The sequence below is a fragment of the Anarrhichthys ocellatus genome, unplaced genomic scaffold, assembly GCF_004355925.1.
Source record: "Anarrhichthys ocellatus isolate YVR2014 unplaced genomic scaffold, GSC_Weel_1.0 scaffold4, whole genome shotgun sequence".
NCBI classification, from domain to species: Eukaryota; Metazoa; Chordata; class Actinopteri; order Perciformes; family Anarhichadidae; genus Anarrhichthys; species Anarrhichthys ocellatus.
In genome coordinates, this window is record NW_022280034.1 from 10,901,257 (window position 1) to 10,928,725 (window position 27,469).

Consider the following 27,469-nt stretch of genomic DNA (forward strand, 5'->3'; position numbering starts at 1 on the left):
TATCTTTAAGATTTACAAATAACAGAATTCAGCAACCTGAGGGATTCTCAGGACAAAGAAATCAAATGTTATTTTATTGTCAAAATAACGTATCCACCCATTTACTGATAATGGATCAGATGGATGCCAACCTGCCAATTATGTTTATAATCAAGAGGATTTTCCCATAGATGCATAGACCTATATTTCACTCTGTTGATGGAAACAGATAACACACACACACACACACACACAGACATCTACATTACCTCTACTTGTTGTCCTCCTACACAGCTCTTCAGATGTTTTACCTGAGCAGAAGTCTTGACATGCTTCAACTCTCCCAAGCAGATAATGGTGCAGATGGGCGGCAGCACTCAGCAAGTGATGGAAGTAGGTTTTGGTGGAGAGCATGTTTGCAGAAATACTCCACAAAGTTGTAACTATGCACATTATTAAGTATACTTTTGAAAGGAAACAAATGTCATAAAAATCATTTTCTAAAAATCTGGATTTTTGGAGTGAATACAGATGTCAGTCAAGGGGTCTATTTGAAGCTAAATATAGAAGACCATTTAACAAGTCAATACTTAAGACCTTGTCGGGTAAAGTCTGAGCCATGTTTGAATTGCAAGCTTACGCCACATGTCAAACAGCAAAGATTATTTCAATACAGTCATTCTGAAAGAAAGTTTTTAATACAATTTCAAATATATTACATTTTCTCACAAATTCATTTTATGCAGACTTGCAGACTACATGAACGATTAAAAAGGGACTTTAAGTCTCTCTGGTCGGCCTGATTAAATGTGAAGGCACTTCACTTTGATACATATATACACACAACAACATGAGGACGATTCACACTGACAGTAACTCACTGAAAATGGAAAATAAACTACACCTTTGTTTTCAGAAAAATGACCTTGAGAAGACAATGATGACCAAGCATTTAAGTAAAAAAAACAAACATACTTTTTACAAAATAAACACATTACTTCTATCTTACACTACACTTAACTCTGATGTAAAGGAGTAGCTTCATCCAGCCTGTTTAAGACAAACTAGTTTCCTCCTAAACCTGAGCTTAACAAAAAAATGTATCATCAAAATTTCTAATTTACAAATAAAAAATAACAGAAAATCCCACGCATTTTCAATTACATTTGTTCATGAAGAATTTCTACAAATACTTTATACATATTTACATTACAAGCGTTAACCTTAATATTTGTACCATGCCATCACTTGACAAACTTTTTACCAATATAAAAATGTTAAAATAGCAATCGCCACAAAGCTAAAAAACGCGAGTGCTCTGATTCAGTGTAGCAGTAGTTGGATTCCAGGTTGTTTGGACAGAGAATGTTAACATATGGGACATGTGGAGTATGAAATGCAGTGCGCTGCTGCAGACACAAAGCATACTTACAGCGTAATATCAAACTGTAGAACCGAAACAGTGACTCTGGTGTTTGTTTGAGCTGTGGTGAGATGTATTGAAGAGCACTAATACCGTACCCAATAGCTGCATTTAATCTCAACATAGCTGAGTTTACTCTTTCCTGACGTAACAGTCTCATAAACAACTGCAGTCGATTAGCTCTGAGGAAAATATGTCATCGTGGCAAAACAGAGCGGATACATTTCCTCTCTGGCCGTCCTGATTATCCTCCACTGAAGTACCATCCAGCGACAGCACAGGTGCAGCTCACGACTAGACAAACATGTGCTGCTTCACACACAAGTACGGTGATGCTGCCATTTTCTGGTATTTAATTCAGGCTCAGCTGATTTTTACAAGTCACAATCTTAAGCACAGCCTAAAATAATTGTCATAACAATTGTAACATTCACTGTGATGTAAAACAGATTACAAAGTTGGATCAATGGACAAGTGTCTACGGCTAATAATGAAACTTAAGACACATTCTTTTTGATGATTTGAACAATTAACAGTCATTGGAAATGCTACCTTGTGTTACCAAGCAGCAAGAAATTGTTTATTCCATATTTTCCAAATAGAACACTTCTTTTAAAAGTTGCACTTGTTGAAGCAGGTTTTTTTTCAGTTTTGTCCTTTGGGTATTTTGGAAAAAATAAAGTGGAAAAGCTTTTAAATATTAAAATAACCTTTGTCCCACCAAAATTGGTGAGATTCAATTGTCCTTTAAAACGGCACGCTGAAAGTTGGATTGCGTGCCGATGGTCCTTTTCCACCGTGTAACGTCATGTCCGTGTGTTTAGGAAAAGGACGCAGCGGTACCGTTCTTTTGACTCAGTTCTGACATGTCAGTCATCGGAGTTTCACAGTTGTCATCGGTGCTAACAATGCGGTACTGACCGGTCTCTGTTCCTCTGGTTGTTTGCTTTGTCCTGTCCTGCAGAACAGCATGGATGAAGGCCACTGGGACGGGCATCACAGCAAATATGATCAGTAAAGCCAAAACAGCCAGAGCCCAGCCTGGGTACTCCAGGTACTCATCAGAACCCTGAAGAAAAAGAAATCAAACAATCACTCAAAGACTGAAACTATTCTGCTTCACATATTCAATGTGAACGAAGAGAAACACACCATCAACTCCTTCCTACAGGTTAGGAAGTACCATGTGCCGTAGTTTTTAAAGGCTGTTTGCCTTAAACATGTCTTACTGTTAAGAAGTTTTCAGACTCGACTGTACTGAACAAACTCCATAAACAGAACTGCACCAGTGCAACATCCCATCTTAAATAGCTTGGTTTCTTTGGAGCATTAACACGTTACAGTTGTATTCTTTCCATTTAATACAATTATCCATACCTTCTCTTGGTTCCATGCCAAATACATGGGGCGTTTGATGAACATGCGAATGGTGGTGGCGCCCAGCAGCCCCAGCATAGCAAGCAGGCAGATGTATTTCCACAGGTACTTGTAAATCGCATGGGGACGCCAGCCCAGCATCGCCTCAATGTCATCAAGGAACCTTCAGGAACACAGAGCGGGAAACTCTCACAAACACATTTTTCAACAAACTCTGATTAGACTCAGAAGGAAACGGATTCGTTGACATTTACATGGAATTTAAGCTTTCTAGAGATAAGACAAATAGACCTCACCTATCAGCTCCATATAGCCAAGACACGCTGAAGGTCTCAAAAGCCACCACAATGATCAGGGGCAGAGTGGCAGAGTAATCATCGAACATCATCACAAAGTAGTTCCCACACCGCTGGGTGAAGAGCAGGCCGATTAGAAAGCCCAGGATGCAGCTGAAAACTGCAACAACATCAACATGTAAGGGTGAAGCACAACTTACAACAAGATACATTTGTGGATTATCCTGAATAACTTCAGAAGGTAAATGTATTCATTTTGCTCCCTCTCTGCTTAAGGTGTCAGTATGTAGAAGACACCAATAAAGATAATCTAGTGAGGTAAGACATTACTGTCCAACAGCACTTAATGGGAAACATACAGTTCTCACTGACAGTGTTGTTTGGAGCATTTAGCAAATAGTTCCATCTCACTTTGATAAAAAAAACGTGATGGCCGAGGTGAATAAAAAGGCGCTTACTTGTGAATTTGGTCTTATTGTTGGCCAGAGTTTTGAAGCGGTCAGTGAGTGGGGCGAGGATGCCTTCCATAGTGCCAAACATGGTGCTGAGTCCCAAGTTGAGCAGCATGAGGAAGAAGAGCGCTGACCAGAAGGGGCTGCCAGGCAGGAGTGACATGGCCTCTGTGAAGGCAATAAAAGCTAGGCCTGTGCCCTCCACTCCCTGAACACAAGCAAGAGTGCCAGCTTTGGCTTAATGTACAGTACACAAAATACAGGAAAGAAAGAAAGCATTGACATTCGTCCTAAAACTCAATATTTACCTGCTGCATCTCTTTTTCCAGGTCACAGTCTGTTAAATTGCCAGGGACCTTATCTCCATTCTGTTTAAACCAGTCCCTGTAGTCCTCTAGAGCCACAGAACCGGGATCAGAATAGTTGAAGCTTGGCATCAGGTTTGTGTCCACATTACTGCTGAGAAACTGCTCTGATAACTGCTTCATATTACTAAGAAAAGAAAAAGACAAAACACAACTGTAAACATGCAGTTTATGACTGAGTTAAATAAAACTCAGAAGAAGCTGTGCTACCCGTCGTTAGCCAATAGAAAAACGACATGTCGGATGCTGCTGGCCCCAGAGGGCATACCACAGTCCGTGCCGTTGTGAGGGACAAATCTGTTTTGATTAAAACATACCTGGCCACACATGCCAGGGCCTTGTCTTTGGCGCGGAAGCCGAGCACAGCAAACACCACCAGAGAGGCGAGCAGAGATGTGAGGAAGTTTATGGTGGCGACGGTGAAGGCATCACGGTGGCAGTTGTTGTTCTTGGGATTGTAGGAGGAGTAGGCGATGATGGACCCGAAGCCAAGGCCTAAAGCAAAGAAGACCTGAGTGGCTGCCTGCCGCCACACCTGAATGTCTGCCCAGATTTCCAGCTAGAAATGCATAGAGGGAACGACAGGTGCGTCAGGGAAATATTCATATCTGCCTCGCTTTTCTACACTTAACCTTTTGCATTTTATGCAGGTACCTTGGGGTAGAACATGTAGGCGATTCCATCCAAGGCCCCATCCAACATGAGCCCTCGGACGAGGAAGCAGAACAGCACCACGTAGGGGAAGATGGAGGAGAAATACATCACCTAGGAAGTGTCAAAGAAGGATTATTACCACAGACGTCAGTCAGTTGGTCCTCTTCACAGAGTCCACTGTGGACAAAACGTAGTTCTCAGAAACTGCGGGAGCGTGAGCCGCAGAGTTCATAAGCGTGGTACCGTCTGACTTCCATTGCTCCTTAAGTTGTGTTATTATGGTAAGGATGGCGAATGGCATTACCATGGCTTTGCCTCTACAACTGGTGTTACTGCAGTCTTGAGAAGGCAGGACTGAGCAGAGGGGGATTCAGCTGGTTGTAATCTGCAACCACACCACTCGATGCCACCAAATCCTACACACTGTCCCTTTAAGTGTAAAGCCCGCTGCTTGTCATACACTGAACATATTGCCTTTGTAATAGAGATGATTAAGGCAGTAATTGTGTTAAACACCTGACGCGAGACTAAGCCGTGTTAAACTTCCTCTCAGATATTAGCTTTAACTCGATCAGTAAATCCTTATTTCCACACCAGTGTGTTTGACCCAGGCAGGGTTCAATTACTGTGTTTGTTAAGTAAACATGAACCACCATTTGGTAACACAAATGTCACCTGATAGAACTTTAGTTAAAAGCTTTGCTGTTCACTATAATGTATAGATCTACAACAGGCTGCTGTGTTTGGGGAAAACAAACAAGACAGTATTAAATAAATGCTGATTTACAAAACACCAAATACTTTAAGACTTACGGTCAACGTTGCTCCTTGAAGTGGGTCAACACCTAAACCAGACATTCCAGAGAGATTACATCACCCGCACTAACCCTGAAACCTAAGCCCAACACATGACGGGAATTTGACCAAAACAAAGTAGCACAGGATACAGGATTTTTTGTTTTCCATCAAGGGCTTCGCTTCACATTTAACAATTCACTGGTCCCCAAAGTAATCGCTGTGATGGTAATCAACTTATTGCCACGGTTCAAATTGAATATTGTCTTTTAGTGGAAACAATTAAACATATTTCTAATACCACACAGTCCCTAAAACTGTAAATGTTCTATGTAATAACTCGTCCAGTAAGTGACTGGAAAATGCTTCAGTCCAGTAGTTACAATGTTCCTGATAATCACAACTCTACTGAAACATCTGAGAGCTGTTCAACGTAAGTAACGCTTCCTTGATAGTCAAAGCAACAGCTGGAGCCACAACAGACCACACGGTTACCTTGACAGAGCTCTTGATTCCCTTGAACATTCCCAGGCACACGACGGTCCAGGCCACCAGCAGACAGCAGACGATGTAAGGGTTAAAAGAGCCCGTGTCATCGATGGAGTCTGTGATATCCAAAGCCTTGCGGTACCAGAAATACGATGTGGGGGAGCTCTTCTCACATTCCTTTACTGGTGTAAAAAGAAACAAAAAGAGGATCAATTACTAGTCTTACATGTGACTCAAAGCAAATACATTTACAATTTTAAATGCTTTAGGATGCGAATTCAAATGCACGATAGTTTTTATTTTGTTCGTCGTGTTTTCCTTGTGCTCCAACTGCATTTTGTTGTGCATCCCTGTGTTGCACGATGACAATAAATGATCCTTGAATCCTTGATTCAGTTTTTTCACCTCAATGTTGTGTGTTTACCTGTTAAATTCCCCTCTTTTGGACACTGTTCCCAAGGTAAAGGGTACTGGAACGAGTTCCCGAGATAGAAAAGGCTCCACGCGAGGATCACATTGTAGTAGATGGCCACAAAGAAACACACCTGAGGACATTTGAGAACAAAAAAATGATGTTTTTAAGAGTAACTGTGCCATTTATCATACGTCAGGAAAGGTGAAACAAAAAAGTATCTATATGGTTGTGGTGTCAGTCGAAGAGATAAAAGAGAAAGAGGCCGCATGTTTTAACTAGACAGACGATAATGCAACTAAAGTCTCTCTGCAATTACTTCCTAATTATTTAGTAAAATTGGATAAATTTGCCATTGTTTCCTCATACAGCAATGTGCTTTTCTAGACGGTGGAAAAATTACTGACTGGAGCACAAAAATGACACCTGGAATACATTTCCCATCATATAGTGAACAATCTAGTAGTTTAACAAACAGTCTCTTACCACACAGCTGGAGTAGCCGATCCCTGCCAGCCTGGGGGAGATGTACTTCCACACGCCGATGCTGCCCTGTCGGATGGCCTGACCGGCTGCCAGCTCCAGGAAGAACAAGGGAATGCCAATGATCAGCATCAGCAGCACATACAGGAGGAGAAAAGCTCCTGAGGAGAAGAGGGGACCAAATGAGCATCTTCAATGGTCGTGCAACTTAGTCTACTTGGTGATTTATTCAAACACACTGAGTAGATTGATTGAAATCACAGGCGTTATCTTCACATTATTTTTAACAGTATTATTAATAGGCTGATATTTATACCAAAATAGGCTATATAGGGAGAAACCAAGCATTTGTATGTAAAATAAGACGTTCAACACCCCCATATAGCCAAAATGGACTGATCCTTTGTTTCATAACCATCTTCTGCAACTGTGACTGAGTTTGACAGTTAATTCAGGCTCCGTAAATCAAATAGTCAACTATTCAGTGTCACCCCTAGTTGTATCCATCTTTCAGGGCAAATAACACACATTAAGATCTTTTGCATTTTTTAAATCTACAGAAATGCAGAGTGCCTTAGTAGCCGAATGGTTAAACGTCTGGCACATAACCTCAACGTCCCAGGTTCAATTTCAGCCAGAGAGCTTTGTTGCATGTCACACCCTCTCTCTCTCTCTCTCCTTTCCTGTGTGCCTCTACATAAGGCGCCAAAGACAAAAGTCAAACTTGTGGCTGTCGGAACCAAAAATTGATTAATTCGTTGTGGACTGTGCAAGAGATAACATAGTTTCCCCTGGCAACAGATGTGAGGCAGATGTTGGAACATCAGACTTCAGAGCAACAGTGTTCAGTGCTGTTGACAGATAGTTAATACATATAAACACAACTTGTTAAAGTGTGTGCTGCTCATTTGAAGACAGGCAGTAAATGCATGCTCTTTCTGGGACTCTCTCTCTTTCATCACATGCTCGCCCTGTGATGACGACGCTGACTAAATAAGCTACGCACAACATCTGTGTTTGGTCCCATGGGACCCAAAAAGGCCCCAATCCCCTGAAAGCCATCTAACATGGACGACAATAATAATAATAATAATAATAATAATAATAATAATAAGTACTCACCCCCTCCATTTTGATGGCACAAATATGGAAACCTCCAGACGTTGCCGAGCCCAACGCTGAATCCCACCTGAGCCAAAAAATAGTCTATTTTACTGTTCCATCCTGCTCGAGCGACGGGCTCAGACGAGGCCGGCTGGCCGTCCTCGTCAGCGTGGCCGTCGACCTCAGTGGTTCCGGTCTTGTCATCGTCTGTTGGCAGGGGCTGCTTCTCCATCTAACACAGGAGGGGCCAAAAGACAAAAAAAGAAGAAAGACAGCGGTAAGAATGTAGAACGTGAAGGAGCACATAACCACTGCATTGATTATGCATTACTGTGTCTGATCATCCATGATGACCAACACAGTTATTCTTGATTCTTTATAGATTCATGGCAACTTTTCTACAGCTGAAGAATTGTTTTTTGGGATGCTTCACAGTCATTTGTGGTGTACCTCAACATATTTACTCTGGTGCGGTGTGTGTTGCCAATATATTAGGTACACTTAGCTTAAACTGCTGCAGTCTAATTCAACAGCCCTGTAATCAATCCTACCTGCATTGATATCTTCATGCTTTATGTAGTTTAATGTGTAATTTTGGATGTTGTGGTGTTGATGGATTGAAATGTGCTAGAATAGAAAGTGCTTCCAATCATTTGTATTATCGAGGACTTGTTTCATGGGGCAATGCATTAGACTGATAAACTGTCTTCTAAGTGTACACAACAGCAGCCGGCTGTCCCACCAGGTGGTCTATCACAATTGATTAGAACAGGTGGGTCCCATAAACATACGTCCCCGCATGCGTCACATTACTTAGAGCAGTTATTTCCTAACATCACGTCTAAGATACAATCAGTTGTAGCCTCTTCGCGCGGTAGCTGAAGCTACAACATGCTTCGCTAACACCCCCGACCGTCTGTCTTTGTCTCGACTCACTGTGAACACAGACAACACACACTTCTAAATAAACCAAACTGACCTTGTCACCGACAACTGTCGCACGAGGTAGAAGAAACACCGGAGATGGCAGAAAACGGAGAACGTGGGCAATAATGTTTTAGTCTTCCGTCCTAAAAAGAGGAAACGTGCACGTGTGGCTGCTGCTTGGTCTGTCACTTTGTTATCAGCCACGTCGCGAGCGGAGTTACTCTTCTGTTTACTTTTGTCAAATTAAATGCAACATGTCGGACACTTTGATGCCGATATTTAACTCCAACTATAAAAATATATAAAGTCAGATGAATGTGTTTTGGACTTCTCTTACCGCCCGCGTGTTCTCGCGGTTTATTGGTGTAACCGTGTTTTTGTTTCTTCCGCGTGAAGAGAAGTATGGCTTACAATAAACCGCACCCCTACGATGCAGACAGTGCTGCTTTCAGGGACTGCAGGACATTTACTCAAATCAACCAATATCCCGTTGCGAGCGACTCATAGTTATTTTCCTTAAACCAAAATATTAATTATCTATTATGATCTATAAATCTATTAGTCGTCTACAAAATGATGTGAAGTATTGAAACGTATCCATCAGTTTAATGGAGCTAAAGGTGAACATCTTAAAATTGCTTCTATGTTCAACTAACCATCCAATCCAAGACCTATGTCTAAAACCCCCAAATATATTTAATTCACAGATACACAGATTAATTCACACCCGCTCCCGCGACCACATCACCCCTGTTCTCCAGAACCTCCACTGGCTCCCCGTCCCACAACGGATCCAATACAAAATCCTTCTCCTCACTCACAAAGCCCTCCACAATCAGGCCCCCTCCTACCTCACTGACCTGCTCCACCACCACACTCCATCCCGTCGGCTCCGCTCCTCTGATGCCAACCTCCTGTCTCTTCCACTCAGGACCAAGCACCGGACATGGGGTGACAGAGCCTTCTCCATATCTGCCCCCTCCCTCTGGAACTCTCTCCCCAAACACATCCGAGACTGCACTGACCTTTGTATATTCAAATCACAAATCAAAACTCACCTGTTCAAAACTGCTTTTAATGTGTGACCACTATTGTGTATTTTATGTTTTTAGTGTATAGCTTTTATATATGATGATTTTAATGTAAAGTGTCTTTGAGTTTTATGAAAAGCGCTATATAAATAAAATGTATTATTATTATTATTGTTATTATTATTATTATTATTATTATTATAAAAAAACAGCAAATTATCACCTTTGAAAAGCTGCATGAAATCAGTGAATGTGTGTCTTCTTCAAATTAATTACTAGAGAAAGTACTCAATTAAGTTCAAGTAAACACAATGGTGAGCTGGTTATGTACAGTACTCAAGTAAAATATACTTCGTTATTTCCACCATTGCTATAAATCTGTAGGGAAAGGGAGCTAATGCCAAATCGACAGCCATTTGCAGCTTTTAGCTCGTTTTAAATAGTCCTATTGATTCAGTCCCAGTGGCTGTCATTTATACAGGAGGAGCATGAACGCAGCATAAATCCAAACAATGATCCTCTTAAAAATGTAACCTATTTTCCGACACGTGTGACTGATGCTGCCAGGCTAAACCCCCAGTTTAAGAGTGGAATCGATGCCCCACCGTTCTTTCATCATTTGTTGTAGCATGGATTGTCTTTAATTAACATGGCGACAAGTTTGATGGAGTAAAGTTTAACCATTTGATCTAACTGTTACGTTTCATGGATTGTCAAACATACCACGTGGAAAATATACACTTTCTCCACCACACCTGAACGCGTCTTTACTATTACGCTCAGATATTCCCTGTTTCAGTTCAATTTTAGTTCTGGAAAAATAAACGGAAGGCGAGGCTGATGCAATAGTCGCTTCCTGTCATCGAGCATGGTTTTCTGTTGGACTGGAATAATTTCACATCCTTGAAAATATTAATTTTTAGATTCAGCAACATTTTACACTACTTTTTTTTTCATCAAAGTTATCAGTCCCATTTCCAGTATTCATCAAAGTTAACGTTCAGTGTCTCTGGACTGCACCGCACAGTCACACACACACACACACGCTGCACATGCCACGTATGCTTGTTTTGGGGGCAAATACAACACGCAGTCTGCAGTCACAGTCACTATCAACTTATTATTAAAGTATAATACATGCACTTGGAACGCCGTATAGTTGTCAATAAGTGAAAAATACCTTGTGGTATGAAATGATAGAGATCCTTGAGAATATTCCAATGTCCTAAAACCAAAGTCAAGTGGTTCTTCACTTGCTTGCTGCCACTTCAGCCGACTCCGCCTATCTCCTCTATTGACGGTTACAACGGAGGCTTGCCCACCTCCATATAAAGGACTGTTATGAAACTTGACACCCAACTTCTTTCAACTCCATATGTATGGTTGCCCCTATCCTCTATGCACGTGGTATAACGATGTTTAGTTCATTTCCAATGTGCTATGACGTCGCTACTATCACTAGCTGCCCGGTGTGTCTGACACAAGGCAATTGTCCAATGATATCAGTTGTTGACCTTCCCCAAACTGCTGGAATCATACTCTGGTGAGTAAAACGTGTTTCTTTATCCATATTATTTACTTTAAAATAGTTTAGGCTTATATATACTACGCCTAAAACATACGCTTCCCACAGGTTGCTAAAAGTTCAAAGAGAAAATACAGAGCACATGACCTTAGTTTTGTTTTTGTAGCCCTGCACAATTTTCCTATATGTTTTCCAGTGTGACATATGTGGACTTGTTAATATGTAGGTGTAGTAGGAAGGAGAATGAGTCAATATTGTTTATCTCTAAGGTGGGGTGAGACTGGGCAGGACTGCAAAAAGTGACACACCTCTGCTCTATAAAGGCTTTCAATTCCAAAGAGAGGAGAGTGAGTTACACTGAGGTACAGAACAGGTTTTACTATTCGTAGAAACACACTCACACAGCTGTTAACACCAGGAATAAAATACCGGAACCCTATCAACCAAGGTACGTTGATCATTCATTTTCTTATCATCACTCTCTGTAGCAGTCAGAACTTGTAACATTTACTTAACTCTTAAATTCATTTGTACCACATGTACAGTGACAGTGAATCAGAAACTGCATTGAAAGCCGTAGCGAAACTTTGTCACATGTTTGACACGTTTCAATACGTTGACTTTGTCTAGTGATGAATTCTGTGAAGTAATTTGTCAAGCTACTAGGCAAAGTAGCCACTGCTAATTCAATATCTGCTTATGGGATTTTACTGAAATCAAAAACTGAATCGTGGGTCATGTGCCCATTGCAACACATTTCTATTATTTTTTCAAAGTTACAGTTAAATGTGGCATTTTCTGTACCATATCAGCGTCAGTCAAGATCTTAAAATGCATTTCCACTTATAAACAGTGTGCACAAATTGCCATGCTAAAAAGGGTCAGACTTTTATTTTGAAATACTATATTATTACATGAGTATGACACCAACCACACCAGTTTGGCTCTTGCTGTAAGCCCAAATAAGATGGAAACTATTTTTGGGCAATTATTTGTTAATGAAACCGGTCTTAAGGAAATGTAAGTGATACTGGAAGTTAGCTCCCTTGATACCAGTGATTCCAGTTGGCCATTAATGACCACTGAGCAGCAGAGAGATTGAATGGTGACATGCTGTCAGACTGGTCGGGCAGCTTACACACTCTCATAGCGTAATCCTATTGAAGCAGAGGCTGATGTAGACTCAAATAGTGGAAGGGAATATTTGAATGAGGATGTTGCTTTCGCATGGTGCTGGTTAAGACTTGTTCGTTTCAGAGTAAGACAATCCAAGATTAAACTGCTGCCTGCCTTAACACCATCCGTACCAGTCAAACTGTCTGGGTGGGACAGCACCCTTTGTAACTCTGAAACTAACTTTGTAAATGTTTTTGTGATCCACTCTCTCCCGCTGTGTATTCGTAGGAAGCTGCTCTAGCTTAAACCTCTCCATTTTCTTCACACCAGACCAGAGGATGACAAACATCTCACGATATCTTGTCAACGTAAGTCTTATCTGTGGCGCACACACCTTTTCCGTCACAGTGATATTTAAAGGCGCCATTTGCCTCAAGTCCTCATCCTTCTCTCTCCCTGCCTGCAGCACCTGCTGACCTACTCGCTCCAGGACGGGGATGTGCAGAATGTGGAGGAAGCCCGGACACGTCTCTCCGTCCTGGCTCAGAACAAAAAGCTGTGGAGTCAACAGATGTACCTGGATGTCGGAGCAGAAGCCATTCATCTCCGAGACACACAGAGCAAGGTGAGAACAGATGCATTATGGTCAATAATTAGGCCTGTACATTGTGAGCAATTAAATGCAGGAAGATGAGATTTATATAAGTGCTTATCACTGTATATTTGCATACATGATGACCTTCAGTTTTATCTACTCGTGCAGGACGAGCTGGAGGAGTACTCTTTCAAATCCATCCTGCGCTGCGAGGCCATCAACACAGAAAAACACTTCCCATCCCTCCTTCTGTTGGTCTGCCAAAGTGCAGAGCAACAGAAGCCGGACATTCACTTCTTCAACTGCGAGACAGTGAAGGTGAGTAATAACACCTGAGCAGCTTCACCCAGGCCATCCCTCCTGACTCAGCGTGTCAGTGTGTATCATCAGCCTGGTTCAGGTTTTACGAGTGATGCCACAACCTGATTTGCATTTCCCAGGCAGAGCAAATCTGTGACGACATTACACACGCAGTTTCGGGTTCCTCTACCAGCAGGACTAAGAAGCTCTCTGATGCCCTCAGGTACAGTGAATGTCATACTCACAAGACAAACACATCCGTGGAAAAACATCTAAATGTCTCTCGAGAACACTGTAAAACTGAAAACCATTCATTTGATATTAGTTCTCCATGAGTATTCAAGTTTATTGTATGTGCCCAATTGTCTTATTGTGGTTTTAATAGGAAAAAGTGTGTCTCTAGTGTCTGTAAGCATTTATATTGTATGGGAGGAGGTTCATGGGCAGCCAAACAACAGACAGGCACAGATAATACATGACCATTCAGACCAATTAAACTGTTTGCATTTCTCCTCTTTCTTACGGCCCATTATGTCATATTTTCCACTGAATCAAAGCAGGCTGGTGTCACCGTCCACCTGTGTGTGTGTGAGAGAGAAAGAGAGACAGAGAGAGAGAGAGAGCGAAACAGAGAGAAACAGAGAGAGAGCGAGGACAGAGTAAACAGCTGAGAGAGAGAAAGACCTGTTTTACCGGTTTCCACATAACTTAGGAAGGTGTAACAGAGATAACGAGGCCATTGTGACAGAAAGCAGAGAGAGCAGAGGAGGGTTGACGGCGGCGGTGTGCATGCTCACGGCCTACACGGATTACCTGCTTTGAAAGACATTCTCTTTAAAAGGACGTGTGAAGGACAGGCAAATGTGGTAAGACGGACAGACAACTGTGTTTCTGCGTTCAGATTCTGATTCAATCAAGCGACTGTAAAGTTCGAGTCAGCACTCTCACAGGTGTTTGCATATTTTGCAAGAGTATCGGCAAACATACAATACCACGTCCTCGGATTGTTGCTACCTGATTTGTTTAAAAGGAGAGTTTTGCATTAAAGCACATTGTTGCGTGTGATGTAGGATATAGCCCACGAGAACACACAGTCTGGAATGTTTACTGTAATTTCAGAGGAATAAGGGCCGCAGGATTGAATTTCAAAGGCATCACATTATGTCTATTGATAGAGGAGTGCGTTGTCTGGCTAGATTCACGAATCAAAGATGTCCTCCTGTTGTAAGTAGTCCCCAAGGCTGCATCCATTTGAGGCTCTCTCAGAATGAGGATGAGCCTGTCTGCAATCCAATGTGTGTTTGACTTCTGTAAGGGTGTTTCCTGTTATTGCGCTGAGTGAACGGCCGCTGCCACCTTCAAAACAAGAAGGCCACGAGCATTACCTGTAGTACAAAGTTGTGTCAGAGTGCAGCACGGTCTAAACTCTCCTCTCGTCCTCTAGGCTTCCTCAGAGTGGGGGTGAGATGAAGGACCCCTATGGAATCCCGAACCCCCCCATCCCACATGCTCCAAATCCTCCACCAGCCAACCCCCCACCTTACCCTGGACACAAAGGTAAGGAGAAAAAATAATGAATTATACTTTTCACCTGAGTGCTTGTGTACGACTGTAAGGGTAAAAGTGTTTGGAGGGATTTGTCATGACGAGAGGGTAGGAAGAAGAGAGAAGCGAGAGGTATTTAGGAGCACAGAGATTGCTTTGTGTGTTTGTGTGTGTGTGTGTGTGTGTGTGTGTAAGGGGAGTGTGTTTCAAGGGTAAAGGGGGCAGGGATTGCAAATGCTGGGAAAACCAGGGTAATGAATGGAAATGTATGTACTACATCTTCTCCTCTCTTCTACAACAGCAAACAGTGGGCCTGATATCTCCTACCTGCGAGCAGAGAGAGAAGTGGTACGTCTCGTCCATCACCTTTGAGCCTTTTCAGTCATGTTTGGCCTTGATTGATATCTGAACGGAGTGACAAACCGATTCTCCCTTCCTCAGGGGATCCTCAATCACTGTTTCGACGACATCGAGAGCTTCATGGGCAAGCTGCAGCAGACTGCGGAGGCCGCGACGGTGCTGAACCAGAGGAAGAAGAAAAAGAAGAAAAGTAAAAAGCAAAGTGCTGAAGGTAAAAATGAGACGGTTGGATAACACAGCTATGAATCCTGATAAAACTGCGGGTGTAACATCTGTTTTTCTTGTGTTTTCTGAACAACAGAAGATTTACTCACTGCAAAGGCCAAGCCTCCGCCAGAGGAGGAGTTCATCGATATCTTCCAGAAATTCAAATATTGCTTCAGCCTGTTGGTGTGTATCCAATCAGGTCACAGTTATTTTCCTTTTGACTACCCTGCTGTGTTACATAGTAATTCCTCTATCTATATATTCACAGGCCCGCCTGAAGTCAACTATCTCCGGGCCTTCATCAGAGGAGCTAGTTCACCATGTATTCAAACCTTTGAATATGGTGAGTGTTATAACCTCTACGTCTTTACCTGTCCGGGTTGCGGGGGGAACTCCTGATGTTGCTGTCGCTGTAAACACCCGGCCACGTCTTTTACAGCAGCATAGACAAAAAAAACAGCTAGTTAGGATGTGACGAAAATCTTAAATTAAATCTAGTGTCTCATGATGTCGTCATTTACTATATGGAAGCAGATGAACCGAGGATAAAGATGTAGCATTTGGAGACTGGTAATTAATTAGACAACAAATGCTATTTGGATTATTTACCTGAAGGTAATGGTTCAAAAGAAGGATATAGGCAGTATGTTTATCCCTCAGCTGGTGTTGAACACAAATGTATAAAAAAACAAAACAAGCATGCGTCATGTTCAAATGATTGAAAGGCTTTAGTGTAGTAGAGAAACTAAAAGTTCCATTGAATATTTACACAGGGCAGTTCCCTTTATGAGAGCTTCATTGAAACTACATAGACTCAGCATTTTTGTTTCATTTGGTTTGCGTGGCAGAATTGTATGCAGGTCTGTGTCCTTGGTAAACACTTGGTTTAGATTTGAGCTGGACTCTCTTATTACTTGAAAAGCCACATTGCTGTCCCCCCCGACTGCTGTCGTGAGCTACAGCAATGATGTACTCCAGCTCTCAAAAGTATAGTAGTTTATGACTCTCTGTAATAACAAATATGATGTAAAAATATAGGACAACAATTCAAGCAATCAATCAATATGTCTGTCAGGAAAGCCACATCCATAATGAAGCCTAACTCTTGACATTGCCCTCTGAGAGCGCTGCACACCACGAGTCAGCAGAAACTGGAATAAATTAATTCAAATATGAGCAGTATTCAACTATTTACAAATGAAATGTAACGCATCAGACATGGAATTTAAGGTGTGTCTCTGTGATGTTTGATGTAACATGAATCAGTCAATAAGAGATTAAATGGGTGGAATGGGTGTGTTTGATTTGTTTATACTGGCACACCTGAATGGAAACAACCTCATATTTCTGAGTGTATGTCACTACTTCCTGTTTGTGTGTGTGTGTGTGTGTGTGTGTGTGTGTGTGTGTGTGTGTGTGGATGCATCCATTAGGCTTTTGTGTGTCCTTGGGTTGACAGTACTCTAACAGAAGCGTCCATTTGCAAATGAATCAAATTCAGATTAATGTATAATGTGTGTAAAGCAGTGATTGTTAGACTGTCATTATCGGACCTTGTTTTTCTAGACTGGGAGCATGAGCACGGGTTTTGTCTTATCTGCTTGTGTGCAGATGGTGAAAACAACAGGGGGACCGCCTATGGGAGCCTCAGTGTCCAGCCCCGCCCTGACCAGCTCTGCTGTCTTCCTGCTAAAAGACAACCTGAGCGAGGAGGAGAGGCAGCTGTGGACGTCTCTGGGTCCCAACTGGACGCTCCCGCGGTCAGTACCAACAATCACTTGGTCAGCCAGTGTAATAGCGGTATATATATTAGATAATATGAAATATATTAAGTAAAAAAATAAAATAATCCAGTTCTACTTGGCTGACCTGGATTCTCCTGAGATAATTAATTATACTCATTCCTTGAAAGTAAGATAGCATTTTCTTGTGTAAGTATTTCTGACTTATCTTATTGGATTATTGAATCCACAGTTAAGAGCTGGACTGATTTTGTTTGCCAATAAATTTAGCTGATAGATTATTGTTATTATTATACAATAATCATCAAATCAGTCATACGTATTAATTAGTGGTACTCATTCACCTCGCATATGATAGAGTTTATTCCCTGGCAACAGCTGCATGAAAGGATAAAACCGAAGTGAGCTTTTCTAAATGTAAAGGTTGGTATTAGCTGTTCACACTGTAAAGTAAAACCCAAGTGCATCAAGGACCAATGCAGTGTCTCTGTGTGCTCTCTCAGCTCTCAGCTCAGAGGGTCTGTAGCTCCCTACACTCCTGTGTTTTTGGACGGCTGGAAGCCGGAGGCCTCGAGGGCAGACGGGCAGGTTTGGGAGGATCCGATCGAGTCACAGCACAAACATGAAGCCCTCCAGGTAAAGCAAGTGGCATGGCATACCTGCCCATTCATGGTGTGTCACAAGAGAGGAGCACTGGAGATATGTGTGTGTGTGTGTGTGTGTGTGTAAAGGTACAACACGGGGGATGAGCGTAATTACAGACACAATAATACGTAAATACCAAGTACAATAAACACTGGAGATGAACTTTCCTGTAAAGTTGCCTCAGTTTACCTCTGTATGCAGTGGATATTTATCAAAGGCCTTGTATTCCCATGTTGTCAACAGTTTTTTGGCATAATGATTATTAACGGTGCTCCCATTGCTACTTGAAATGATTGTTGAAAGAGGTATTTTTGCTGATGAATGCACTTGGAATTCAAGCACCTGATAGGGAGAATATTTTGACTCATCTTTATACTTTTGGTTTGTCGCCAAATTTTTCTTTTGAAAGCTTGCTCGTACTCAGGTAACTGCCAAAGCTCTTGCTCTACAAGCGGTGTCTATGAGTATTTTATTTTGTCAACCACCCCCAACGCTCTACATAATAACCCTTTATACTTTTCTCTCTGCCCTGTTAATGCTTGTGTCTGTATATTCATGAATGTCCATCTCGTTTTAACCCACAGCATCAACAGCCTGACACCGGTGAAACGTAGGTCATCTTTAAGAAGCAACTCAATCAGCTGCTACAGTTTACCCTCCGACCCCATGATAACAGTGTCTATCTCCTTTCCTCTCAGAGACGGCAGCACACTCCCACCAGAATCTGAGAGAATCTACAGCTGCACGTATGACTTCATAGCCAGGAATAGCAGTGAGCTCTCAGTGCAGCAAGGGGAGACACTAGAGGTAATGAGGTCAAGTAGTACACAGTAAGAACGTGTACACGGTGCATTCAGGAACCCATCATGAAGCATGACACACCCAAAAGTACGTTGACTGACAGCAACTCCTCCGTCCGACAGGTGATCGAGTCGTCCAAGCGCTGGTGGAAGTGTCGTAATCGGTTCGACCAGATCGGATTTGTTCCCTTCAATATCCTGGATCCCTTGGCCCACATAGACAGCCCCGTCACCAATAAACCCCCCAGTGTAAGACACAAAAACACACACGGATCACACAAGCCACAGAGGTATGCTCTCACCTGTACACACCTGCGTGAATTCAACTGTGGTTTTGTCATTCCTGCAGGCTCCAGCTCCACCTCCCCTCGCCGGGTCTTTCTCTGCAGTCCCACCCAGCTCTCCCACTTCACACCAGGCCCCCACCCACTCGCCCCAGCGCCCATACAGTCAGCATACATCATCTGGAGAGGACCAAGACAAACAAGGTATCAGACTATTGTGTAGGAGGTGTGTCGCATAAATGCTGTGAAAAGGTGGCTTGAATATGGAGAGCTGAAATGTCCTTAGAGTCTCGGACCTGGCACAGATATTGTCTGAGCCAGAGATAAAAAGCACAAAGTCTTGATTGGATAACAAACTGTCAAGTACACCAAAAAGCTACACATTGACATGTGCTTAATTATGTCACTTTTAATCTTCCCAGTGATGTTGATGAATGACGAGCTGCTCCAGAGGCTGACCAATGGAAAGACCAATCTGAACAAACCGCTGGTCATCCCTCGCTCCTCAGAGACCTCCGTGCCTCTGGACTACCACTCTCCTCCAGACGAGGTAGCCGAGTGGCTCCAACGGAAGGGCTTCAGTGAACCGTGAGTGACGTCATTACTGTTGACTGTTGACCAGATTCACCACATGATGTTTACGCACTGGAAGTTCTCCAAGCACAATGTTATTGGTTCATCAAAAGGTCAACATAAATGACCTCCTACCTTATTAATACTGAAACAGCTAGAAAAAGGAAATGAATAAGAGAAGAGTTTAAGTTTTCTTTGGAGTCATTTGTCCTTTTTGTCCCTCAGGGTGGTGTCATGTTTGGGAGTGCTGACAGGCGCCCAGCTCTTCTCCCTCAACAAGGAGGAGCTACGAGCTGTGATTCCAGAGGAGGGCGCCAGAGTCTACAGTCAACTCACTGTACAGAGATCACTGCTGGAGGCGAGTTAAAAAACAATTATGGCTTTAATTTTTATCAAAGTTAACCAATTACAAAATGATTGAGTAAGCTCAAAACACATTTGACAGCTAAAGAAGCAAGTCACTATTTGAGAGTGTGTAGAGATTTCAACCAGAATAAAGTAGATGGAAAATGAACTAAGAGCTGATTCTGCATTTATTTAATGAGTTTCTGTAAGTGCTACTTGTTGACTGGAAAAACAAATGGCACGAAAACCTTTTTTGACTGAAACCAACTTATTGATAATGTCCGTTTATTCTGTCATGACTATTTTGTGAATTACTTTGATGGCATTTTAAACCTGTGCACATGCATGTAGAAATATAGATCTCTATATGACCACATAGAATTCTTGTCAATAAAAATAGTGCGCCTTTTATCCTTCAGCTGGTCTAATTTGCTTGTGCTATTTACAGGATGCCAGAAGGGCCACAGAGTTGGAGGCGGTCATGGAGAAACAGAAAATGAAGGTGGATCTGAAACTGGAGAGCAGCACATTGTGAGCAGCAGGTGTCTTCATCACGAAGAGGTTCAGATGGAGGATTGTGTTATTCTGGTAGTGCCGTCACTCGAGAGTGAACTCCTGAATTATTAATTCCATTCACGAGAGAACAAACATGTGACAGTGACCATCTTGCTCGAAGGGCCATTATGACACGATTGATTCATCTTAAGACTAAAGTATTTGGCAGCGAATCAGAAATGGAAGCTTTTAATGGAAGCCGGCGCTGTGCAAATTAAATATTGTCAAATTTGAGTACACCATTTGTAATGCATGTTGTTTATTTGAAAGTGAATAGTTTTCTTCTGTCTCCTTTCTTTCTAGTCGGGAAGGACTAACTTAAAAGTGTATTTATGTTTGTTTGTAGAATACTTGCCTAATAATTCAACCCTGAATAACCTGCAATGACAAGACCATGGAAATTGAAATGGCGATTCTTTTTTAATTTTTATTGAGACTTTAAAGAAATTTTTCCAGCAGAACATAAACAGATATGACTTCACACATTAGGTGAAGCAATGCATCCATTCAAATCTGTTTGCAATTATAAATCTATTCAGAGGAATTTGTCCAAATTGGACCAACATAAAGACTAATAAAAATGTATGTACAGTTATGGCATTGAATTTATAATGTATAATTTCTGAACCTACTGCTTCACATGCCGACACGAATTTTGAAGTTACAATTTATCTTAAATAAAAGAAATCAAGATGGAAACAAAATATAAAACAAGAACCTTGCCACCGACAATTCAAAACAAGTGTTTACTTATACTGGCCAAACTCTCAATCAAATAGATCCTTTCACTACCAGCAGCATAAGATAACAGTTGATTAGCTAAAATTAAAAAAAAATTTAAAAAAGAAGAGGACAATGGGAAACACAAGGTTGATACTATACTAATATTCGTAACTTTAACCTTTTGGTTTTGAATTGGGTTCCTAAAAGTGTAACCGGGCTTTAGCGAACTAAGTACGGGACCAAAGAAAAATGTGGACAGATATTCGGGAACTGCAGTCCTGCAGTTTATCAGGAGCTGGTGAAAAGAAACCTTCAGAGGGAGATGGAAAAAAAATACCTTATTGATGGGACGAGGCTCTTCAGAACACAACAATCAATCAGTCCAAAACATATTCAGATACAAGATATTCAGATTCGTTATCAAAAGACCATCAGTTAATAATACTATGGATCAGTTACACTTTTCTGTAAGTGTTTGCTTTATCTGTTGGACACATCGCGGGGTAGTTTACAACAAGACGTGTGTGTTGGATACAGACAGCCACCAAGTCACAGATGTGGGTATTACAATACACTCCACTACTGATCAACAACTAACTCCCCCAAATGTTCAAATGAAATCTTCTGATATACATGTACGTGTACACTCTGGGTCGGATGCATAAACTGTTAAAGCAAAGAAAGGAGGCAGGCGGGAGAACAGATGGGTCAAGGCGAGGACTGCGTGTGACATTAGGTTATTATAAAGGGACAGACAGGTGAGAGAGACGGGAGGAGGCGGTGTGTCGTGATGGATGGAGTTTGGTCCTCAGAGGTCCCCCATGTCCCCGTCGTCTGCGCGGCGGGAGTCTGACCTGCCGTTCATACCGTCCTTCCTGTCTCGCTCCCGTGACCCGTCTCTGGATGAGCGCTCTCGGTCCCTGGACGACCTGGGGGACAAGACGGTCCGAGATATTCAGTGAAGCACAAAAGCCAGGGTGTATTTGTAAAGAACCAAATCATAAGCTCAAACAGGATGAGTATTACTCAGTGATTATTTAAGATTCATGACTGAAAGGTTCCATTCTGTGGGGGCTTGGTGTGAGCTTGGTTGTGTATTTACTTGTGTCTGGAGCTCTGCTCGTGGTTGTGACGGTGTCCTCTACTGCGAGAGCGGGATCGGCTGCGATGCCTTCTCTTCCTCTCCCTGGAGCGCGAGTGCGAACGGCGCTTTTCTCGTGATGCGGAGCGCGAGCGCTTCCTTCTGCGGTCACGAGAACGGGACCTGACCCAAAACAATGGACAACACTTGAGCTACGATTTACCTTAGATACTGATCGATTTCAAATGTGGATTCATGCAGCGACTTCCTTACCTTTTATGCTCTCTGCTCCGTGATCTGGTCCTATGAAATAATCGGATGCAAAACCACAAGTTTAAATAGTTAAAAACATTCACTTCATGCAACAAATAAAGTCCCATAAATGTCTGCACTCACCTCTTCTTCATCTTTTCCTCTTTCTCCCTCTCTTCTCGTCTCTTTAAGCGCTCCTGGTTCCTTTTCTCCTGCTTTTCGACCACAGTTTTCTGATCAAAATAAAAATGCATTGCCAATTAGAGGCGAAACCATCTGTCTCCAAACCTCAGGACTGTTTATGGCCCATTTCTTCTTTGGTGTGTTTTCTAGTACATGGTAGGACAGACTTGCACATACCTTTAGTAGGTCCAGTTTCTCTCTGATCTGGATGAAGCCCAGATGAAGCTTCCCACCAAAATGATCAGCCAAACGACGGTCATTGTCATGGAGACCCAGGTAAGCGGAGCACACCTCGCACACCCGCAGCTTCTGCTGCTGAAAGCTGGAGGCTGGCATGGAGTTCCTGTACTCTTCCTGAGGAGAGACGGAAAAGGAAAAAGAGATGCATTTAAGGATAAAATGGAAATATTAATATATGGAAAAGCAGCACATCATCCTTTCGCTTGAAGCACCTCCCAAATACTTCTTCCTCACCTCTGCATCCTTCTTCTTAGTGCGGACCTTCTCGACTTCCTGCAGGACCTTCTGGGCCTCGTCGACGTTGCCCTCCGCTCCAAGCTGCTCCGCCTTGGCCAGGAGCTTCCCTATTTCTTCATTCAGCTCATGAACCTTCTCTGCCTGCGAGCAGCAGAAACAACACAATTGACCTCCATCTTTCCTAAAACACTGTGTTATAGCAAGCTACATGCTGCATCTTGTGTCACTAACCTTTGCTGCCACCTCAGCACTGATCTCTTCCTGAGTCTCAGCCAGGCGCTTCTTGGCCAATTCTGTCCTCCGGTCGCAGTCGGCAATGAAGGACTCCAGGTGATCCACCGCCTTTTGGAAAGAGTAAATGTGTCCGCAAAGAAACCGACTTAAATATGTAACTTGGTAGATTTGAATACATAGACACAGAAATCTTTCAGGAGGGCTATGCTGATTTTCATCAATCATCTGATTGAGAGTGATGGACATCAACATGCATATGTTGTCTAAAACAGTCATTTCATGGCTGCAACTCAACCATTGTAGCATCAATAACAAGGGCAACAAAAAGTACATTTTTAAACAAGTTGTTAAAAATAGCCAACTTTGCTGATATAAAAGATTGAGTTTGGATTTGGAAACTGTGGTCATGCTAAATGATGAACTACTGTCACTAGCTGTTAACCACTTGATTTTCATACTTAAAGCAACAGCAAGGTTATAGTTCTGTCTTCAAAGCCAAGACACCGATAGTTAATCTGTGTTTTTCTACAGAATTCTATGATCTGCACAACGGTATTATATATTGCAGGACAGCACTTACGTCCAGCTCAAAGAACAGATCTCTGTCCTTGGAGGCAATTTCATAATCTGCCCGAAGTGCCAGGTCATGGATCTTCGTGCACTCTCCCAGGTCCATACGCTATCACCAAAACACAAGCAGACATGACTCAGACATAATATCAAATGATTTAAGACTACTTGTAGTACATAGTTTAGTTTCTCTTTATTTCAGCATTATACTGATTTAATGTACTGGAGTAACTTTCAGTAGTCAGACCATAATTGCAGGCCACTTACAGTTCCAGACAGGATGTCATGTGGACAGCAGTTTAGAAGATGACTTTTGCAGACTCGCTCGTCAGTGAACTTGACCCTCTGTCGCGTCTCATCCCCTGAAACAGTCCAAAAAACGACCAGTGAGAAAGACCTCACATATTTGTTATCAGGGGCGAGGTCACCAGTGATTTCATATACATGACTGTAATTGTACAACATGAAACGGGCAGATAGGCGTCACTATAACTGCATTCAAGGATTCTGTACCCACCTAAATGAGTGAAAACCAATTATTTTATTTCTGATTGTCAAAGTTTTACAGACATTTCATTTGTATGACATTAATGACCAATAATAAATACTGTGTCTCCGCTGGACTATGTTTAACATCCATTTATGTGCCAAGATTGAAGGAGTAAAAGTTACATGTGGCTCTGCATATGGAACTTCCTATTATTCTTGGTGCTTACCATACCCAAGCCTCAATAAAAACATGGCTATGTTAGTGCCTCAACTCAGTTTAACTTGTGATAAGGCTCAGTGTCTCCTCTGTAAAAGTGGAGCATTATGAGACTAAGCTAATAAGGACACAAAACAGGTAAATAAATATGAACTTGTATTTCAATTAACTTGTGTGAACAGGTGTACCTTGATTTTATAATGTTTTCATTACACTTCAATGCATACGACTATACAGGGAAGATGTAAACATTTCAGACAAATGTTCCAGCCAAGCCTTTTACAAATACGAAACATTGAAAAGAAATTGAAAACAAAAGTATAAAAGAATTCCAAGGAAAAAAATTAGTTTATACACACTGTGATCTGCACCACATACTGTACCCTTCTGCATCTTCAAGACCTCAGCTGCAGAATTTTAAACCCGCTGTAGAAAAGTATAAATGGGAACAGTTTTCTTGCCCATACCTGTAGTAAGAAGTTGGGAGTCATACACAAGTCAGATTGTAAATGATGTGTGCCAAGTTTGTTTGTTTTTTCTTCCTCGACGATTGCTAAAATTGCCTTCTGAAAACTGAGAACTGCTCCTTTGGATTCTGCGCGATCAGACGTCTTAGCTCAAGCTGCATAAAACTACTGCAAATTGTAGTTCTAGTGCCACTGAAGATATACCCATTTGTGTGACTAAAAAAAAAAGAAAAAAAAAAAAAAAGCTACAATAACTTCCGGAAGGCAAACAAATGGTTTGGATATTCATCATAACAGCTTTAAAAATTATGTGTGACTCACGGCTCGATGAACATGAGGCTTTTCTGCAACTCCTTTGCAGATTGTTGTAGGCTGGCAAAGATACACTGAACCTTAATGAATAAAATAAAGGGGCCACAATTGTTCAGTTTGTATGCAACAAATGTATGGGAAGAATTTGATATCAATCTCATCACACATACACCCACAAACTCACAACACAAATTCATTATTACTGTTGAGTTCAAATTATCAACGTGTTAGAAGATAATCCACAGTTCCATTCAATCAACTGTCAGGATGAACCTCTGATTTATACAATAACAGGGCAGCACTAAGCTGTCACTTCTGCCCATGAAAATCAGACTCGACAGCTGGGTTACCTCTTAATGTTTGTATCCAAATTGCTGGAAGCAATTACTAAACTGGTATTTTAGCAAATCAAAGTGCCTTGCTAAGGACAACAGATTTGCATTTGTATGGGTTAACCAAATATAGGTTAGTAGGTCACATAGATATCACTTTTAAATTAGATTATAAATCATTAAAATAACGAGCAGCATTGCAGCTCATTTCAGTAAAATCAAGTGCAAACGTAATGTACTTTTGCCTCACTTGAATATTACCATGGAATGCTACATTATGCTTCTACCAAGAGGAACATATTGTACTTTTTACTCCCTGCTGGAGTACTCTGACAGCTGGAGTTACAGATTGCTTAGCTGATCAAATTATGATCAACTTGCAATGCAAAATGGTAATAATGTATTGCATTTTAAGTGTTTTACCTAATATGCAGGATTTAAGCATGATATTGCTAATCATGCTCGGGGAGTTTTACTGTAGAAAGATTATGAACACAGGACCTTTGCTCGTAGTTGAGTATTTTTACTTTTAGAGATGAGAGTACTGTTTCCAACACTACTGAGCTTCAGTGGACAGCGATGCTAATAATCTTATGCACCGGCCCTCTCACATTATGACGATGTCAAATCATCAAAAGTATTAGTTGAGTAACGTTAATACAGTTCATTAAGCCTGATACTAATTCAGCAATGACTGACGGGCCCTGTGAGACGCTTAGCATGGGGCTTCTTTATAGCGTATCAACTTTGAGTTTTGTGAATGTAACGCAGTGGCGTTAACGCTATCCACTAAAACAGCAATAGTTTTTTTTAATGAATGCCAGGGATTGATGAATTGTTGTACATCGTTCAAAGCTAGGTAGCATGGAAGCTAACTTAGCTGAAGCTAGAAATGTCGTTAATGCTGAAATAAAGAGAAAACTAAAACAGTGAATCACTATTTAAATCAACCTGATGTTTAATGGATACAAACATTAAATCCTCACGTTAATCCGTAGAAGCTACTTGACTCTAATATTACTGTATTTTACACAGCCCTCTGCAGTACTATATCCATTCATGCAGGTCTGCCATCACACACCAACACAAGCCAGCCGCAGCAGTGGCTCCATCTTGGCTAGCTAGCTAGCTCAGCTAGCATGCAACAGCGACTCACCGTCCCTCGCTGTTCCCATGAGCTGGTCGAGCAACGCTCTCATTTGAGCTTGGGCAGACATTGTTGTGGGTCTTTCGTCGACAGCGCTGTATAAAAGCGAGCAACTGCAAACAGTTCCTTAATGTTTTTGTTAAGCTATTCGATTATTTATTCGTCAAAGCATCACCTCTCGTCGCTTTTCTCTATTTGGTGGACTTGCCAGTTTCCGTTTGATATTAGGGAAATGACGACAGCGACAGGCCCTGTTTGAAAGTTTCGCTAAGCTTAAACTAAGGGGAGGGATGTTCAGTGAAAAAACGACCAATGGATTTTATAATAAGAAACGACCAATTGTAACATTTGAGAACACGCGAATAAACCAATCAGAGCGACTTGAGCCCAAATCGTCGGGCCGGCGCATCCGGGTACTTTAGAAAACGGCGAGGCCACGCCCCCTTGTGCAGCCATAAGATCCCATAGATGTCCACGACGTCATCAGGAAAGCAGAGGTCAAGTGTATTACTGAGAAAAAAATCAAACAAATGGGGCAAAAAAAAAAGTGAGACAGAGGGGAGAAAGGTCTCCGTTCCTGCCAGGATATCAGCTTTGTGTTCATCT

General features: G+C 41.8%; 3 protein-coding genes across 8 annotated transcripts; 1 reads left to right on the plus strand and 2 right to left on the minus strand.

The window, feature by feature from the left end:
- Positions 1-658: 658 nt before the first annotated feature.
- On the minus strand, positions 659-11,072 carry LOC116381495 (sodium-dependent neutral amino acid transporter B(0)AT2-like). Of its 2 annotated transcripts, none has more exons than XM_031843724.1 (12): positions 10,968-11,072; positions 7,848-8,061; positions 6,729-6,886; positions 6,255-6,375; positions 5,837-6,012; positions 4,547-4,657; positions 4,210-4,451; positions 3,836-4,019; positions 3,534-3,735; positions 3,076-3,235; positions 2,780-2,942; positions 659-2,471 (listed from the first exon to the last, which is right to left on the minus strand). In XM_031843724.1, the coding sequence occupies exons 2-12, from the start codon at positions 8,059-8,061 to the stop codon at positions 2,223-2,225; spliced, it is 1,980 nt and encodes a 659-aa protein (XP_031699584.1). In that variant the 5' UTR covers positions 10,968-11,072; the 3' UTR covers positions 659-2,222. The 2 variants fall into 2 exon arrangements, with proteins under 2 accessions (XP_031699584.1, XP_031699583.1); XM_031843723.1 differs by lacking the exon at positions 10,968-11,072 and adding an exon at positions 8,809-9,484.
- Positions 11,073-11,263: 191 nt separating this feature from the next.
- Positions 11,264-21,227, plus strand: LOC116381494 (epidermal growth factor receptor kinase substrate 8-like protein 1). 3 transcript variants are annotated; one of them, XM_031843722.1, is made up of 19 exons: positions 11,264-11,330; positions 12,717-12,796; positions 12,895-13,053; positions 13,192-13,341; positions 13,464-13,546; positions 14,768-14,880; positions 15,170-15,216; positions 15,310-15,439; positions 15,530-15,618; positions 15,704-15,778; positions 17,047-17,195; positions 17,681-17,813; positions 18,407-18,432; positions 18,521-18,629; positions 18,746-18,871; positions 18,972-19,110; positions 19,329-19,494; positions 19,705-19,837; positions 20,273-21,227. In XM_031843722.1, exons 2-19 carry the CDS (start codon positions 12,767-12,769, stop codon positions 20,357-20,359), a joined length of 1,944 nt encoding a protein of 647 aa, XP_031699582.1. In that variant the 5' UTR covers positions 11,264-11,330; positions 12,717-12,766; the 3' UTR covers positions 20,360-21,227. The 3 variants fall into 3 exon arrangements, with proteins under 3 accessions (XP_031699582.1, XP_031699581.1, XP_031699580.1); XM_031843721.1 differs by lacking the exon at positions 11,264-11,330 and adding an exon at positions 11,657-11,760; XM_031843720.1 differs by lacking the exon at positions 11,264-11,330 and adding an exon at positions 12,512-12,570.
- On the minus strand, positions 20,789-27,153 carry luc7l (LUC7-like (S. cerevisiae)). 3 transcript variants are annotated; one of them, XM_031843732.1, is made up of 11 exons: positions 26,873-27,015; positions 25,394-25,464; positions 24,167-24,261; positions 23,910-24,008; positions 23,327-23,437; positions 23,093-23,236; positions 22,796-22,972; positions 22,580-22,668; positions 22,457-22,486; positions 22,205-22,366; positions 20,789-22,031 (listed from the first exon to the last, which is right to left on the minus strand). In XM_031843732.1, exons 4-11 carry the CDS (start codon positions 24,003-24,005, stop codon positions 21,911-21,913), a joined length of 930 nt encoding a protein of 309 aa, XP_031699592.1. In that variant the 5' UTR covers positions 24,006-24,008; positions 24,167-24,261; positions 25,394-25,464; positions 26,873-27,015; the 3' UTR covers positions 20,789-21,910. The 3 variants fall into 3 exon arrangements, with proteins under 3 accessions (XP_031699592.1, XP_031699591.1, XP_031699590.1); XM_031843731.1 differs by lacking the exon at positions 25,394-25,464 and having other exon boundaries at positions 26,873-27,153; XM_031843730.1 differs by having other exon boundaries at positions 24,167-27,151.
- Between the last annotated feature and the right edge of the window lie 316 nt (positions 27,154-27,469).

Bases quoted from the DNA above. Each gene is read 5' to 3' on its own strand.
- LOC116381494 (XM_031843720.1), top strand. From the start codon at position 12,540: ATGGTGCTGGTTAAGACTTGTTCGTTTCAGA. The intron at 13,054-13,191 runs GTGAGAACAGAT...CTACTCGTGCAG, and splicing joins TCCGAGACACACAGAGCAAG to GACGAGCTGGAGGAGTACTC. The intron at 14,881-15,169 runs GTAAGGAGAAAA...CTTCTACAACAG, and splicing joins ACCTTACCCTGGACACAAAG to CAAACAGTGGGCCTGATATC.
- luc7l (XM_031843730.1), bottom strand. From the start codon at position 24,364: ATGTTGTACAATTACAGTCATGTATATGAAATCACTGGTGACCTCGCC. The intron at 22,487-22,579 runs GTGAGTGCAGAC...ATTATTTCATAG, and splicing joins GAGGAAAAGATGAAGAAGAG to GACCAGATCACGGAGCAGAG. The intron at 22,032-22,204 runs GTAAATACACAA...CTTGTCCCCCAG, and splicing joins GAGCAGAGCTCCAGACACAA to GTCGTCCAGGGACCGAGAGC.
- LOC116381495 (XM_031843724.1), bottom strand. From the start codon at position 8,061: ATGGAGAAGCAGCCCCTGCCAACAGACGATGACAAGACCGGAACCACT. The intron at 4,658-5,836 runs GTAACCGTGTGG...GACACTTCCTAG, and splicing joins GAATCAAGAGCTCTGTCAAG to GTGATGTATTTCTCCTCCAT. The intron at 4,452-4,546 runs GTACCTGCATAA...ATGCATTTCTAG, and splicing joins CCTACATGTTCTACCCCAAG to CTGGAAATCTGGGCAGACAT.